Here is an 18526-nt window from a genome sequence, read left to right as displayed (position 1 = left end):
TTTAATAATATAATCAGTTATAATATCTCTGGATTTTGGTGAAAAGACAGTGCTGTCTTTAACCAGAACATCTTAATAAGTTGTTGTATTAACATCTTTTCTTTTGACTTTAAATATATCAAAAAGTATATAAAACTTCAAACATAATCATTATTAGTGAAACGTTATAAATTGTTTATGTTCTGTTTTCATGTTTGTATCTCATATTGTAACAGTTTGTATTATTGCAGAAAAAATGAAATCCTGATATTGAAATCCCATTTCATTTCTCATGTGATGTAAATCTCTACAATCCAGCATCTGTAAGTATAAATGTCCTGCATGTTGGTGTAAATGAAGTCTGTTTTGTACATTCATAATGTATAATACAGAATGTAAATAATTGAATCAGTTTTTACATACAAAGATTAGATTTCTTCTGTGAGCTGGACAGATTTTATTTTGACTCACAATAAGCTGTTGAAAAGGTTTCCAGGTTGTAGTTCTTGTATTTCCAACCGTCACCTGAAGGCAGCGTTCTGAGTGTTGTGTTCATTATTCCTGGACTCAGTGTGATTGTCAACACAACACAGTCTATGTGTCTTTCAGCATCACTGACTGTAAAAATAACAGACAAAGCTGAGAAGTAGAGCCTGCTGACTGTTTTCTTAATCCCGTTGCTGCAGAGAAAACACATTATTTTACTGTGTAGTGTAAAGATCCTTGCACACTAAGTTTTCTCTCTGAAGTTTTTCTTTGTGTTTGTCATCCTAAAAACTCTCAGGTCGGGGTAAGTGGGACAAACACTACTGAACAGATTCAGTGGGCCAAACATCATGGAAGGAAACCCAGAAGATTAGAAACTTTTTTGGTGAATGAAGCACATAGCAACTCTCTTAGGAATGAACTCATGGATGTATTACAGGACCTGGAGGCCACGTTAATGGTGGATTCCCGTTCATTCTTATGAGAGTTGCTCTCCTGACGCATATGCTAAAAAAGTAACTAATCTCACGGGTTCCTTTCTGTACAGTCTTGTTCCTTTGAACAAGTTATTTTTTCTTATTCCTAGCTAGTTGGCTTGGTTCCAGGCTTTTAGCTCTTTATTTTAAAATATCAAATAAGAAATATATGAATGGGGGAAAAGGGTTAGGGGTTAGCCTTGCAGGTGCTCGTTAGACCATAGATATAAATATTTATATATCTATGGGTTCTGACCATATATATTAATACGTCGCAAATCTTTGAAGCTTTTAATAAATCTGCAAATCTTTGTATTGATTTTCCAGCTTTTCCTACGTGAGCTGTCTCTGCACGATATGAGGAAAATATCTGAAAATGTCTGATTGTGATTATTTTGAGAAGTTTGAATGTTTCTGTTTGAATCTGTTGTCGTGGAGTAATCTGTGGAGTATTTTCTGGATGAATGGATAAGTGTTTTGGTCTCTAAAATGTCAGAAAATGGTGAAGTGTCAGAAAAAATGTCAAAAACCACAAACAGCCACAAAAACGTCAGAAAGAGAAGCAATAGACAGAAGCTACAAACTACAAAATGACCCAAAATGACAAAGACACAAAATACTACAAAGAAACATAAGATGACTAAAAATAGGTGCAGAACAGTCACAACAACATCCAAAAATACTACAAAGAGACTTAACATGACTAAAAGTCCTCTTGTCAATGAAGATAGGATGGGGGGCTCTAACATTTCAGGCCTGGCCTGTAGCATAGGCAGTATAGACAAATGCTGGGGACGTCGGCAGTCCAAATGAGTAAAGAAAAGATAAAGATAATAAGAAAAAACACCCAAAAATGTTGGGGAAAAAAAATTGCAAAAAGCAACAAAAACATCGGAAAAAAGTGTTGCAACAGTCATATAAGGTGCCAAAACCAGCTGATCTCTTGCCTAAACTAAATGGGTTGGAGCCTATAACATCCCCCCCCCCCTGGTGTAATGCTTCATTAAACTAAACGTTGTCATTTCTAACAGATGTAATGATGGCAGCATCTGATGGAGGGTTTCTACCCCCGGGACATTCCCTTCTAGATGACGCAGTGTTTAAACACTGCCAGAGCCCAGACAGGAAGTTACTCCGTTTAGTCTTTACTTCCTGTCTGTCCATTCCTCTGACATACAGCTCTTTGGGTCTTTAACCTCTCTGGCTTCTTCTGTGCTATATTTTTCTGCTTCCTTTTTGTTTCTTTACTTGGTTTGGTCATCAATAAAACTAGTCTTGAAACATTAAATAAGATGTGTGGATCCATGTGTTTAAAGCCTCAGTATTCAGGCTGCAGTTCCAAGTATGTAATGCAGATGTAATATCAAATGTGACCACCAGATGGCGGCATAGAGCAACTTTAAAATCCCATCAGGGTCACCTGAAGTTCCATACTGTAAATCACTTGTACATGCACTGGATTCTTCACGTGCATTTGTGTTCTCATGTTGAGTCGTGTGCGGAAAATTCACCCTGAAACACGTTTTAGGAGAGGAACAGATACTGACTACTATTAAATATAAATATATATATAAAATATATGCGTGGTGATGAGAGCCTCCCTCGGATGATGTAATGCCCTCCTAACATATATATGTTGTTGACCAGAAACATGTGGACAGGAGCTGTATGGAGAGAAGGCGGAGCAGAGATGGAGGAAGTCATACATCCCTGTTGGGTTAACAATAGTTGTGTGTATCAGCCTGATCAAGGAGTGAAAAAGGCCACGAAAACCTGCAAAAAGCCTGAAGATGCCTGGATGAAGTTCCCTGTGAACACTACTACAGAGTCAGGTAATTTATTATCATATTTAGTTTCCATGATGCAAACTGACCACCTGTAATCAGAATCCATCTGGTATTAGTGATGGGCGAAGTGCCTTTCATGAGTCTTATATTTATTATTAGGGATGTAACCATACGCGGAGTTTGCGGGGGGGCAGGGGGAGCACTGCCCCCCTGGTCATTTTTTGGTTTCAAAAATGAGTGGAATAATTATATCTGGCATGACCAGATCTTTTATAAATATTTTAAATAACCTAAAAGAACCAAATGGTGGTAGGTAATACATCTGATTTCATATACTGCTTTATTAAAAAAAATATTTTTTCAGGGCTCTGCCTCTCACCTAAGACCATTGTCAACACATATGCAGGACGCAAAAAACGAAAGTTACTGTTGCACTAGTCTGGACATCTTTCCGTGCCAACGTTGCAATAAAGGTTGCCTAAATCCCATGTAGCCTATATAAATTTGCTGTCAGCTTACTAATTGATTGCACGTTTTGCGTAGATTTGGACTTTTATAGCTTATGTTTTATTCCACTTTGTTTAAACGGCGAAGTGGAGAGGCCTCGTTCACCTGTTTGGAGCTGGCTGGTGAATGTGAAGCTTGTATCGGCCTTGCTGGATACACCTTGACTCTGTTTGTGGATCTCCTGATCGCTGTGGATTATTTTTTTTTCGTGTCATTAGATTACGGCAAAATACGGATCTTTTTTCTTAACATGTCTTAACATTTTATGGTGTGACTGTGCTTGGTTTCTGCGTTTGGAGCGGCATCTCAACAGACTGTAGATCCAACTCTGAATGTTCACTGTTGAATTTAAGTGTCGGGGCATTCCGCCACGTCTGTCTATTGTGTTCCAAGACAGCCGTGCCGCGACTGGATTTCATAAGGGCGAATTGTTAAATTGTTACAATGTAATTTAAAATCTGCTCTAAAAATAAACCTATATGTTTATTTAGCATGTTTGTTTTGTCCATATGTGCTCGTGCTGTGTTCCCCAAGTGGTAGGCCAGGTCTCAGCTGCTACAATGAGGTTTTTTTTTTTTTTTTTTTTTTTTCGTAAATCAGAATCAGAATCAGAATCAGAAAGGGCTTTATTGCCAAGTACGTTGCACATACGAGGAATTTGTCATGGTGTTGTTGGAGCATGTCACACATACAAATATAAGAAGGATAAAAAGATATAAACAATATAAGTATAAACATATACACACAGTACGTATTAATAACGATAAAATAAATTTAAATAAATAGTAAAATAAGTTAAACAGTAGTGAAAAGGGACGCTACAGCAGAGTAGGTACAGTGGCATGAGGAGCCAGGGGTGGGGTGTGGAGAGAGTCAGGATGGATTCCGAGCCTTGTTTAGAAGGCTAGTGGCGGAGGGGAAAAAACTGTTTATGTGGCGTGAGGTTTTGGTCCTAATGGACCTCATCCTCCTGCCAGAGGGGAGTGGCTCAAAGAGCTTGTGTCCGGGGTGGGAGGGGTCAGCCACAATCTTTCCAGCACGCTTCAGAGTCCTGGTGGCGTATAGGTCCTGGAGCGGCGGCAGATTGCAGCCAATCACCTTCTCAGCTGACCGAATGACACGCTGCAGCCTGCCCTTGTCCTTGGCAGTGGCAGCAGCGTACCAGATGGTGATGGAGGATGTGAGGATGGACTCAATGATGGCTGTGTAAAAGTGCACCATCATTGTCTTTGGCAGGTTGAATTTCTTCAGCTGCCGCAGGAAGTACATCCTCTGTTGTGCTTTCTTGACGAGGGAGCTGATGTTCAGCTCCCACTTGAGGTCCTGGGAGATGGTAGTTCCCAGGAAGCGGAAAGACTCCACAGTGTCAATTGTGGAGCCACAGAGGGTGATGGGGGCAGGTGAGGCTGGGTTCTTTCTGAAGTCCACAACCATCTCCACTGTCTTTAGAGCGTTGAGCTCTAGATTGTTTTGCTTGCACCAGGTCACCAGGTGGTCAGCCTCCCACCTGTAGGCGGACTCGTCTCCATCAGAGATGAGTCCGATGAGGGAGGTGTCGTCCGCAAACTTCAGAAGCTTGACGGACTGGTGACTGGAGGTGCAGCTGTTGGTGTACAGGGAGAAGAGCAGAGGAGAAAGAACGCAGCCCTGGGGGGATCCGGTGCTGATGGTCTGTGAGTCGGAGATGTGTTTCCCCAGCTTCACATGCTGCTTCCTGTCAGACAGGAAGTCAGTGATCCACCTGCAGGTGGAGTCAGGCACACCAAGCTGGGAGAGTTTCTGCTGAAGCAGAGCCGGGATGATGGTATTGAAGGCAGAGCTGAAGTCCACAAACAGGATCCTGGCGTAGGTTCCTGCGGAGTCCAGGTGCCGGAGGATGTAGTGGAGGGCCAGGTTGACTGCATCGTCTACAGACCTATTGGCTCTGTAGGCAAACTGCAGGGGGTCCAGGAGGGGGTCGGTGAGGTCTTTGAGGTGTGAAAGCACAAGGCGCTCAAAGGACTTCATAACCACAGAGGTCAGGGCGACGGGTCTGAAGTCATTAAGTCCTGTGGTCCTTGGCTTCTTGGGGACAGGGATTATGGTTGAGGTCTTGAAGCAGGCTGGCACGTGACATGTCTCCAGTGAGGTGTTAAAAATGTCTGTGAACACTGGAGACAGCTGGTCAGCGCAGTGCTTCAAGCTGGATGGGGAGACAGCATCCGGTCCAGCAGCTTTCCTGGGATTCTGTCTCCTGAACAGTCTGTTGACGTCCCTCTCGTGAATGGAGAGAGTCATCACTGAGGTGGGAGGGGGGGTGGAGGTGGAGGGGACCTTTAAGGAGGGCATTGGTGGGGGGGCCCAGGACCCTGCTGAGGTGGGCGAGGTGGAGGTGATGCACAGTGGCTGTAGCTGTAGGGAGGTGTCGTGGGGGATGGTGTCAGGACTGTCCTTTTGTCTTTCAAATCGACAGTAGAACTTGTTCAGGTCATTGGCTAGGTGTCGGTCATTGAAGGAGTGGGGGGTTTTAGGCTTGAAGTTGGTGATCTGCCTAAGTCCTTTCCAGACAGTCGCAGAGTCATTAGCTGAGAAATGGCGTTGGAGCTTCTCAGAGTACCGATGTTTAGCCTCCTTCACTGCCTTGCTAAATTTGTACTTTGACTCTTTAAATCTGTCTTTGTCCCCACTCCTGAACGCCTCTTCCTTAGCCAGCCTTAACCTTCTGAGTTTGGCTGTGAACCAGGGTTTGTCATTGTTGTAACTCACCCTGGTGCTTGATGGAACACAGCAGTCCTCACAGAAGCTGATGTATGACGTCACAGCCTCTGTGTACTCATCCAGACTGTGGGTAGCAGTCCTGAACACATCCCAGTCAGTACAATCCAAACACGACTGGAGATCCTCCACAGCTACACTGGTCCACTTCCTTGATGTCCTCGCTACAGGTTTGCAGAGCTTTAGTTTCTGCCTGTAGGCCGGGATCAGGTGGACCATGACGTGGTCAGAGTGCCCCAGTGCAGCACGGGGGACGGCGTGATAAGCATCCCTGACTGTGGTGTAACAGTGATCCAGAATGTTCTCCTCTCTGGTCGGGCATTTAATATGTTGACTATATTTAGGGAGTTCATGAGTGAGGTTCCCTTTATTAAAGTCACCAAGGACAATAACTAGGGAGTCCGGGTTGGTCCGCTCCACACACAGTATCTGGTCGGCAAGCATGCGCTGCGCGTCCTGCACGTTGGCCTGCGGTGAGATGTAAACACCGACCAGAATGAATGAATGGAACTCACGGGGTGAATAAAACGGCTTACAGTTTATGGTGAAATACTCCAGGTCAGGAGAACAATACTGCTGGATCACTGTCACGTCGTTGCACCAACCGCTGTTGATGTAGAAACAGATTCCTCCACCTTTAGTTTTGCCGTGAGCCGTGTCTCTGTCCGCTCTGAAAAGCTGGAAGCCTGCCAGCTGCAGCGCAGAGTCCGGTATTAATCCACAGAGCCACGTCTCCGTGAAGCACAAAACAGCAGATGAAGAAAAGTCCCTGTTTCCCCTCAACAGCAGTTGTAATTCCTCCACTTTGTTGGGCAGAGAGCGCACGTTAGAGAGGAATATTCCAGGTAACGGTGTGCGTGATCCTCGCTGGCGGAGACGCACCAGCGCACCGGCCCGTTTCCCTCTCCTCCGGCATTTCTCTGCGTGAGCAAAGGTGAGCGCACCTTTGACCAGAATGTCCAAAATTTCCAGTGAAGGGAGAAGAAAAGTGGGAAATAAGTCTGATGGTGTTGTTGCCCTGAAGTTCACGAGCTCTTCACTTGTAAATGAGATACGGGTACCATCGCAAGAAACAGAATTAAAACACAAAACAAAACAAAACAGAGCGCTCCAACACACCGTGTCGCCATTCTGCGGCGCCATCTTGATTGGCTTGATTGGCTGGTAAAGGTGTAAAGGTCACAACCGGTTGAGATAAAAAATTAATCTGGATGCAGTTTTTATACGTCCTCGAGCGTAATCTACTTTATATTTAACTTGTTTTGACTTTTATTCATTTGAAGAGATTTCTTTCTATTAACCCTTGTGTTGTCTTCCTGTCGACCATCCACTTGTTGACCTCGCAGGTCAAAAAATGAAAATTACGTTTTTGTCGGTTTTTCTGCATTTTCAGCCCACGTTGAGTCTTAAGGACTTTTTCGCTGCTCTCGCTACTACCACCAGTTTATACACCACCTACACCAACTTATTACCACTAGTTTAAAAACAATCTAATTCAGGACAGCAGGTGTGATTATGTGCTGCCATTAAAAAAAAATTAAATGATTTTAAAACAGTATCCTGACTAAACTTATAAATTCTGTGATGATCACTCAACATTTTCATCTGTTGTCCCTGGCCAGTTTTAAAATGGCAATCTAAACAAATAAAATACAATAAAATGACTCAATATTCAGCACGTAAAAGCACCATACACAGACCAACATTCAGACAGGCTCAATGCACAACAGCAAGTAAACACAACACATCAGACAGCAAGCAACAAAACAAGACAAACCTGCAGACAGGCAGCTAAAGTCAACAGGCAGTCCGCAGTCTAATGTGCATATCTGAATATCTATAAGCCAGTTATTCAGCTAAACAGTAAAAGAACCTGTAGTATATGAATTTTCATGTGTTGTTTTGCAAAGATACTGGTTGGTGTTTCCTTTCTTCCAGAGCATATGGGAGAATGTGCAGAGGGCATACAGATACAAATATGGACAATATGACGGAACTAGGAGAACTCTGAACCAGGACGGTGTGGAAATGTTCAGATTCCACCACACCAACACTGCACTGATAATCAACACTGCTGAGAAGCTGCAATGTAGTGGAATACATTCCTGTGTTTGTTCTGATATATATATATATATATATATATATATATATATATATATATATATATATATATATATATATATATATATACATGTTTGCATGAGTAATACATAATCTGTGTCATATTCTTTTGTATTAATTGTTTGGAGAATGATGTTTTTGTCATGGAGTGAATATATGGGCACCTCAAATGTTTTTCTTTTTTTCTTGACGCTTAGGGTTATGGGAGCCAGGCAGGGATAGGTCCATTGGACGGTCCGAAGGGTTGACCTGCCTGAATTTGGACATTGTTTTGATATATTTCATTTTCTGAGGTTTTCACATGTATTTGCTTAAACCATAATTCTACATAAATTGATAAAGATTTATTTTCTACTTGATCTGGAGTACAGTGCGTGGCCGCCTGGGCAGAGGGGCTGTGAGAGATTTTCCTGTCTCAGTTGTTTGATGATATTTTGGAGAGATAGCTGCCTGACAGGTTTTCACTCTCACACTCCATAAAGTTGTTGTATTGTCAAAATCATAATGCAAGGAACATGTGTTGGAGAAATTTGTTCTTCTGTTGTAATTTTAAACATGTATGTCTTATTATATTTTGTTTTTCGAGACTTTATTAAGTCTCAAAGGGGGGAAATGTAGTATATGATTTACGTACACACATGGTGCCATATGGCTAAAACAAATGGTTAGAGGACACAGTGACTTTGCTGAAGCAGAGTGGCCACAGGACTGACACCCCCATCACCACGTCTCATGTTACACAGGACAGTATATATTCCCGTTTGGACAGAAAGAGGCAGAGTAGCCATATTGACTGAGGAGCTCTCCAGACTTTCCATGGAGTCTGTAAATTGATGCTGAAATCTTTGATGTAATAAACCTTTTATAATCAAGATCAGTGTCGGCAAATACTTCTTCCATACAGCATCACAGCAACAAAACTAAAGATACCACAAACCATAAGTATTTACTTCTCTTATCTGCATTGACAACATATTTCAGTCTTTAGAAGGTTACTATCATTAATCAGGTTTTGTATTTGTGTCTTTGGTCTGCTGCGTTAGGGTTAAAAAAACAGATCTGTGTTCATATTACTGACACTCCCACTTAGATAAACTCATGTGGTTTACTGTAAACAGAGAGGAGGGGAGCAACACTGAACAGGTGATCCAGGTACATGAGAACAGGGAGGAAACCCTGAAAGTGAAAGAGTTCAGTCAGTTGAGACTCCGTTTAGAGTGGAGAGAACAGAGCAGGAGGAGGAAACTGAAGGCTGAGCCAGGGTGAGTGTTAATCCAACATTTATTATTTGACTGTTAAAGTCTCTGAGTCAGTTTTCTCCCTGTGGACTGTAGAGGAAAGAAATGTTAGAATGAACTCAACAGTTTGATTGTTGACACAAAGTCCTGATTGGCTGAATAATACACATTAAACCTGCTGTAACTTATACAAAACATTTAAAGACAACTGACTCTGTGTGTGTGTGTGTGTGTGTGTGTGTGTGTGTGTGTGTGTGTGTGTGTGTGTTCTTCCAGTCGTCCAGACTTGTACAAACATGTTTCCTCTAAATGTTGTGAGCTCACAATCAGTGTTCCTGTTTTACCTCTCAGACTGACTTCAGATCAGAAGATGAGTGATTTGGAGGAAGAGGAGGACGGAGCAGAGTCTGTAGTATCTGGCTGTCAGTCTATGAAGAGTGACCGGTCCAAAGAGTATCCTCCAGACTTCAGTAATGAACCTGGACCCTCAGACACAAAGTAAGACAACTGATACTAACTCATTTAATGACTCATTTTCAGTTTTCTCTGCCATGTTTGTTTAGATTTTTCTGTTGATTATGTGTTGGTATATTAAAGTTTTTATGAATTTTCTTCTGAAGGCCAAGAACAAAAATACATGACACACTGATGTACATTCCCTGATGGGTATCTTTATGAAAGATATAGATTTTCAGCCGAGGGAATTACATATCTTTGTCAGCTTCTTGAGCCATGTTGCCAATGCGACACATCCGTTTGAATTATGTTTTTATATTTTTTATTTATGGCTTGAATCCTTAAAGAGAGACCAGTAAAATATCAGACAGAATGTCAGGCAGAAATGGCAAAAATAAATACATGAACATGTTGCAGTTCACAACATGGAGAGAAAACTTAAAGCAAAGTGTCTGTAGGAGAAACTTTGCTTTAAGTTTTCTCTAAATGCAGAATATAATCAGGTATTTGGTGTGTTTGGTGGCAGCTGCACCAGCAGCAGTAGAGTTAAAAAGCTGATCTGCGTGAGCACAAAAACACTCCAACTCTCTGACACATAAATTAACTTGTTATTTACTGTAAACAGAGAGGGGAGGAGCATCACAGAGCAGGTGATCCAGGTACATGAGAACAGGGAGGAAACCCTGAAACTGAAATAGTTCAGTCAGTTCAGACTCCATTTAAAGACAACTGACCGTGTGTGTGTGTGTGTGTGTGTGTGTGTGTGTGTGTGTGTGTGTGTGTGTGTGTGTGTGTGTGTGTGTGTGTGTGTGTGTGTGTGTGTGTGTGTGTGTGTCTGTGTGTGTGTGTGTGTGTGTGTGTGTGTGTGTGTGTGTGTGTGTGTGTGTGTGTGTGTGTGTGTCTGTTCTTCCAGTCTTACCTGTGACTTGTACAAACTTATTTTCTGTAAATGTTGTGAGCTCCCAGTCAGTGTTCCTGTTTTACCTCTCAGACTGACTTCAGATCAGAAGATGAGTGATTTGGAGGAAGAGGAGGACGGAGCAGAGTCTGTAGTATCAGGCTGTCTGTCTATGAAGAGTGACCGCTCTAAAGGTCTTCCTCCACACTTCAGTAATGAACCTGGACCCTCAGACACAAAGTAAGACAACTGATACTAACTCATTTAATGATTCATTTTCAGTTTTCTCTGCCATGTTTGTTTAGATTTTTCTGTTTATTATGTGTTGGTATATTAAAGTTTTATAAATGTTGTTCTAAAGGCCAAGAAGAAACATACATGACACACTGATATAAAAGTTATCTGAGGGGAGGAAATGATCAAATTTAGATTTAAATTACATTCATGCCTTCATTTGATAGAAAAAAAGCATGATTTAGTAAAAAAGAAACAGTCTGGACTTGAACCTGAGAGACCACTGTTACATGCTGGTCTTCCTCAATATTCAGACCACTTCTAACCTCTGTTGAAACCTAACTGACTCTAGACAGTTTGGCCAAATCTTAATATATTTCAACAACAACCAACAAATCATTTTAGTGATGAAGAAATGTTTTCACAGAGAGAGGAAGAGGAGTGATGTTTCTGAGGAGGAGCAGCCGTCCAGATCCAGAACCAGAGCTGGACTGCAGACAGCCAATCAGAGCAGCTCTGAACAAAGTAAGTCTGTCCATCTGTCTGCTGATGTCTTCATGTCTGAACCAGTGGCGTAGGCAGAAAAAGTATTTTGGGCGGGCCTGTACAAAAGTGAGTGGGCCATTTTCAAAAAGACGTAGAAGTAGCAAAAAGGACAAACTGAAAACAACTGCAACAATTTTACCTTCCAACATATACAGCATTACAAAGGCAATAGCAGTACTGTCTACAACATGCTCAACCAATAAAGCTTAGTCTAAAACGTTTGTGCACAACAATATAGACGAAAACCTGTCGATTTTAACCTATTCAAGCTAAAATATATTTGCACTGGCAGAACCAGCAGCATTGGCTCTACACAGCACTGTTAGAAAATTAACCATGTTATTGCACAAAGTGGCAACTAAACATGAACCTCAACAGCAGAGAAGGTGTTTACATACTGCATGACATAGAATAGCCTACATCAGACAGACATAGCACATATGTAGCGTTATGTATTCATAACAGCATTGTTGCTTCAGGACTATGGTCAGATCATGAGAATTACTGGAATTGTTGGGTCTTTGTAAATTATAGAATGTGGTCTAGACCTACTCTATCTGTAAAGGTTCTTGAGATAACTCTTGTTATGATTTGATACTATAAATACAATTAAATTGAACTGAAAAAGAAAATCAAAGAATGAAAACTTCCAGCCAAGCATTATTTGAATTATGAAAGATATAATGAAAAGTGGCCAGCAAAGCACCAAATCTTAGACAGTGTATCGAGTCCACGGCAGTGACAGGATCAAAGAAAAGTAAAAACTATGTCACTCACAGATAAGTTATCTTCTTATTTAATATGGGCAAAACGCAAACGTGTTTCAGCTAGAAGCCATCATCAGTGTTCACCATTTCTTACTAAATAGGAAGGTTACTAGGTTACTTAAATAATAACGCAAGAAGCATGAAACACGTTTTACTTAAAGGGATACTTCACCGATTTAGCATTAAGCTTTGTATCCGTAGAAACACGGTAGTATTTTCGAATGACCGTGCTTCTCTCCCTCATGTCCCCCTGAGATGAGAGAATTCTGTATTGTGGGTCTGGAAAAAATCTTGAGATGACGGAAAACTACGATTTTTGCGTCATCAGAGGCATTTTTGCCCAGAGTCTGTGGACTACAGCCAGCTAGTTCCGCATGTTTTCAACCCGCCCATAGGAGGTTGGACTGTCTTTACACGAAGCTTGTTGAAGTAAACCGAGTGTCAGCCATCTTGAAGCTTCGCTAAACAGTCTTTTCAGCAGCAAACTTTTACAACAATTATGTGCATTTAAACTACCACACATGTACAACCGGGATACATTGGTACAGATCGGCGAATATGCAGGAAACTTTATTACAGACGGAATACTCGACACACTACGCGAGCTTCGCCTGCTACGGAGACCAGCACCTCAGCCTGCGGTGTCGCTAGATGCCGCTAGCCGGGGAAAGGGACCTTGACAGCGGTGTGCAGGAGTTAGGGCTAGGTGGAAAGCTAACGCTAGCCGGCCACCTGTTCCATCAATCTTGCTTGCAAGTATCCGCTCATTAGACAACAAACTGGACTACATCCAACTTCAACAAAACTCCCAACGCGAGTTCAGAGACTGCTGTGTTTTTGTTGTTGTGGAAACATGGCTGAACAACAGCGTACCGGACTATCCAGCTATCAAGCCGGCTGCTCTGTCACCGGGTAAGACTAGTGGAGGTGGGCTGTGTTAACACAGACTGGTGCGTAAACGTGTCCTGCTAACTGGAGTTTGTGACTGTTGAATGCCGACCATTCTACATTCCACACAAATTTACGGCTGTGTTTATACTCAGTGTTTACAGCCCACCAAGCGCTGATGCTAGTATGCGTTAGCTGAACTTTACGGAGCCTATAATGTGTGTGCACTAAATGTAGCCTGTTTTGTTTTTAAATAATGTCGTTTTTATATATTTTAAATGTGTAACACCACTTGAGCCACGGTGAAACGTTGTTTTGTGTATATGGTTGAAATGACAATAAAACACACTTGAGTTGAGTTGAATGCCTCACTGTCTGTCTGTAAACAGTAGGCGTGGCTTGGGAGTGGACTCTAAAGCAGCAAAGCAAGTGCATTCTGGGATTTGGTGTCCTTCATCCACGTGAGCCAAAAAAAAATTTTCTGGCTTTTCTCGGCTTAGAAGGCACCAATTTCTAAAAAAAAATTCACATTTCTACTACGTAAGTGACCCAATTTAAAGATATATTCATCTTTCCAATGGTGAAATATCCCTTTAATGTTACCTCTGTGAGGGCCAGCACTCAAACAAACTCCTCTCTTGCTGATAGGCTGTCAGCTCTGTTGGGGAAATGTCTGCACCTGCTGCAGAAAAGCTCGTCCTTATTTACACTGTATTCCATCCAAGAAAACTGTCCATACCACTTTAAAGAGAAGCAATTGTTGTCGCGGTAACTTTTAACAGTACATTGCTTAACACATCCAGGGGCTAGCTAACGTTAGCTGCTGAAGGCAGCCCGGAGAGTCTGCCTGTTGGTACCATAGCAACCACCTGCGTTCCAAGACTTCCTAATTGTTTGATCCTTATCTATGGTTTTAACAGTTTCGTTTTAATCAGAAGAGAAGACACATTAAACACACACAACTAGTTCTGTTAATGTTTTCTTTTTTTACATACATTTTAATATTTTTCATAACAAAACGTATTTTGATCAAACTTGGCTGGACAAGCTAGTGAGTAAAGTGTGCGGGCCAGTGCCGCCCTGGCCCATTACTGACTAGGCGCCTGGTCTGAACACACCACTGGTTGTTATATACATTGTAATACTGAGACATTTGTGAGTCATACAGCACAAACATTTGAACATTATGAATATCATTATAGTTTAAGTCCATCTGAAATTTAATTGCACCCTTTTCATATTGGTAATAAAATAATCACCAGATTATCTTTTCTTCTTCTGTCTCTCACCTTTGTCCTTTTTTTAGAGAATGTTGGTCGTCAGAAACATAAGATCAGGCTGAAGGGGACATTTGAACGTGTAACTGAAGGAGCTGAAACAGGAAGTGAAACCCTCCTCAACAGGATCTACACTGTCCTCTACATCACAGATGGACAGAGTGAAGAGGTTAATACCCAACATGAGGTGAGGCAGCTCGAGACAGCTTCCAAGAAGAAGACCCTCCATGACTCTCCAATCAAGTGCCACGACATCTTTAAAGCCTTACCTGACCAACAGAAACACATCAGAGTGGTTCTGACGAGCGGCGTCGCTGGCGTTGGAAAAACCTTCTCAGTGCAGAAGTTCTGTCTGGACTGGGCCGAGGGTTTGGAAAACCAAGATATCAGTCTGGTGATTCCTCTTTCCTTCAGGGAGCTGAACTTGATCAAAGATGAGCAGTACAGTCTTCTTGAGCTGCTCCGTGTTTTCCATCCAACATTACAGGAGGTCACAGCAGAGCAGCTCGCTGGCTCTAAAGTTCTCTTCATCTTTGACGGCCTGGATGAAAGCAGACTTTCACTGGATTTCAACAACAAGAAGGCTGTTTCTGATGTCACACAGAAGTCATCAGTCAACGTGCTGTTGATAAACCTCATCCAGGGGAAGCTGCTCCCCTCGGCTCTCATCTGGATAACTTCCCGACCTGCAGCAGCCAATCAGATCCCTCCTGCGTGTGTTGACAGGGTAACGGAGGCACGAGGCTTCACCGACGCCCAGAAGGAGGAGTACTTCCGGAAGAGAGTCAGTGATGAAGAGCTGTCCAGCAGAATCATCTCCCACATCAAGACAGCCAGGAGCCTCCACATCATGTGTCTGATCCCAGTCTTCTGCTGGATCACTGCTACAGTTCTGGACCACATGTTGACTACAGACCAGAGAGGAGAGCTGCCCAGGACCCTGACTGACATGTACTCACACTTCCTGCTGGTTCAGACAAAGAGGAAGAAGCTCAAGTATGCTGAGGGACATGAGACGAGTCCACAGGAGCTGATGGAGGCTGACAGGGAAGTTCTTCTGAAGCTGGGGAGGCTGGCGTTTGAACAGCTGGAGAAAGGAAACATCATGTTCTACCAAGAAGACCTGGAGCACTGTGGTCTGGATGTCACAGAGGCCTCGCTGTACTCAGGAGTTTGTACAGAGATCTTCAAAAGAGAGAGTGTGATCTTCCAGAAAACAGTCTACTGCTTCGTTCATCTGAGCGTTCAGGAGTTTCTGGCTGCAATCTACCTGTTCCACTGTTACACCAACAGGAACACAAAGGTACTGAAGGACTTCCTGGGAGAAGACTACGTTAGTTCATCCCTGGATGTCTTCCTTGAGAGCGCGATAAAGAAATCCCTTGAAAGTGAAAATGGCCACCTTGACCTTTTTGTCCGCTTCCTTCATGGCCTCTCTCTGGAGTCCAACCAGAGACTCTTAGGAGGCTTGCTGGGTCAGACAGACAACAGTCCAGAAATCATCCAGAGAGCCATCAATAATGTGAAGAAGATGAACATGTATGGGATGTCCCCTGACAGAAGCATCAACATCTTCCACTGTCTGACGGAGATGAACGACCACACAGTCCATCAGGAGATCCAAGAGTTCCTGAAGTCAGAGAACAGATCAGAGCAGAAACTCTCTGAGATCCACTGCTCAGCTCTGTCCTACATGCTGCAGATGTCAGAAGAGGTTCTGGATGAGTTGGACCTGGAGAAGTACAACACATCACCGGAGGGACGACAGAGACTGATTCCAGCTGTGAGGAACTGCAGAAAAGCTTTGTAAGTCCAGATGTGATTATCATTTTAAATTAATGTGAAGCTGAGGCCATCAGTATTAGAGTAAACATACAGACTTTACACACATGAACAATATAAAATGTACACACTATAAAAGATAAACGTGCTTTGTTGTCTCAAACGCTGTGAGAATGAGACAATCATGATCTTTGTTTGTAGCTAAAGAATCTTCTGTCATTTAATCACAGCAGACAGCCTTTTTACAGTGTTTACAGAGTCAGCAGTGTGTTATTATTTGTGATCTGCTGAACTAATATCACATGAAGTTTAAGCTTTTTCTTAATAACTTTCATTCAGTTATTTTTATCATATTTTATAAGCAGTTTCTGAACTATTTTATTTTAAGGATGCTTCTGTTCATTTTCACAATTTATATATATATATATATATATATATATATATATATATTAGGGCTGGTTTAAATAATAGATTTTTCCGATTCAAATCGATTTTCATGTGAATGATCCAAAATCGATAGATAAAATCCAGAATGGGTTTCTGTCTGTATCATATGAAACAAGAATACCTAAGGAATCCATTGGTATCAACTGTCATGCTAGCTGTCGGGAAGTTTAGATAATGATCCAAAGTTGCAATACAAGTTACAGGATACATTTTGGAGAAGGAAAAACTGGCATGGCCATTTTAAAAGGAAATCTGAATGAAATGTCTCTAAACTCTCTGAATGTAGAGTTTGTAGAGCTGCACTTTATTGTTTTAATGATAAATAAGAAGTTCATTAATGTATCTGCTTTAATGTAAACATTGAGACTTTATTAATAGAGACAGAGGCAAGTCCCGCTCCCACCGGACTGGAAAACACCTCTCTCCTCTCTGTTGACTTGTATTGTGTAAAGGTGTCCTCCTCTTTACTCCTTCTGCTAGTAAACTGAATCAAAAGCTGCTGTGTGTTGATATGAACCAGCAACAATGTAATGAACCCAAAATGTAAGTTTTTACAAGATGCAGAGTCGAAAAATGCAGCCGTATTAGCTGTCTCTATGCAGCATGTTAGAGGGAATCTTGTACAACTGTGTAATCCCGTTCAACTGTAATTTCCCAAATCAACATTAAATTTGTGAATAGAATCAAATCTGTTAGGGAAATCCGAGGCGATATCCAGCCCTAATATCTATAATATCTATAAATTGTACATGATGTGATAGAGGATGTGAGGGGATGATATCGTAATGATCCAATATAGATTAAAATATTTGATCTCTGTCTGTATGGCATGGCCATTTTGAAAGGGGTCCCGTGACCTTTCACCTCAACATATCTGAATCAAACGTCAGACCCTTGTGAATGTGCTTTGTGATCTAAATGTAAATTAAATGTCTGTTTTTAGGATAAAAGTGTCACATTTGATTATATTGTAAATGTTTTTATTATCTGTCATCACAGACTTAAGGTTTGCAACCTCTCTGAGACTGACTGTGAAGTTGTGGCTTCAGCTCTGAAGTCCAACCCCTCCCATCTGAGACAGCTCGACCTGAGTTACAGCAATCTGAAGGATTCAGCAGTGGAGCGTCTGTATGCTGGACTGCAGAGTCCAAACTGTAGACTGGAGACTCTGAGGTCAGTTCATGTATTGAGCTCACGTACAGTGCATATCTACCAAATTTAGCTAAATAACAGAAGTTTTAAATTCCCTTCAGTTCACTTGTTTTCTGGGTTTGTCTGATCACAAATTACTTTTTTTTACGTTTGTCAGTTTAAACAAAGTTCGTGTGAACTCAAACTGAGACACATGACAGAGACACATCTATATATAAATAATTAAAATACTATCAATAAGTCCAAGGCCTTTTCTGTGAAGCACATTTCCAAATGCAGGTGTTTAAAGTATGTTTAGTCATGTCTGATCTGTGACCGACATTTTAACATGTGTACGATGCTTCCTGTCAAACCCGTTCTCACTCCCAACTCGTAAAATACTGACGCTTGGTCACCCATGATCTTTTCCTAAACCTAACTGTCCTGTTCTTCTGCCCCATGTCAGTTAAACATACGTCCTGTCCCAGAGCTTCAAATAGTGACACCAAACATCTATAAATATGACACTAAATGAGACTTTTTGCAAAAATAACAAACGCCAAAGGCACCTGACCAAGCGTCACTTTCTGACGTGTTGGGAGTGTGAATGTGTTGTCCTCTCACAAAGAGATGTCATGCTGTTGGGTTCAGGTGTTTGAAATCTCCGTCTTCTAAACTTCTACATTCTGGACCTTCTTCATCTCTGAACAGATTATTAATTTGGATGATTTCAAACAGGAGGATTGTCTTCT

At 41.8% G+C, this 18526-nt stretch overlaps 1 protein-coding gene across 1 annotated transcript in view; it reads left to right on the top strand.

Annotated features, from left to right (window-relative positions):
• The window catches only part of LOC116067103 (NACHT, LRR and PYD domains-containing protein 12-like), a 60229-nt gene that overhangs the window by 18354 nt on the left and 23349 nt on the right, over positions 1–18526 (top strand). Inside the window, exons 3-7 of the mRNA XM_031323423.2 lie at positions 9700–9846; positions 10796–10942; positions 11364–11461; positions 14444–16220; positions 17643–17816. Of these exons, the coding sequence (XP_031179283.2) occupies positions 9700–9846; positions 10796–10942; positions 11364–11461; positions 14444–16220; positions 17643–17816 (2343 nt within the window). The remainder of the gene's footprint in view (positions 1–9699; positions 9847–10795; positions 10943–11363; positions 11462–14443; positions 16221–17642; positions 17817–18526) is intronic.

The sequence above is a fragment of the Sander lucioperca genome, chromosome 11 (genome assembly GCF_008315115.2).
Source record: "Sander lucioperca isolate FBNREF2018 chromosome 11, SLUC_FBN_1.2, whole genome shotgun sequence".
Taxonomy (NCBI): domain Eukaryota; kingdom Metazoa; phylum Chordata; class Actinopteri; order Perciformes; family Percidae; genus Sander; species Sander lucioperca.
This window is presented reverse-complemented; position numbering and strand designations above follow the sequence as displayed.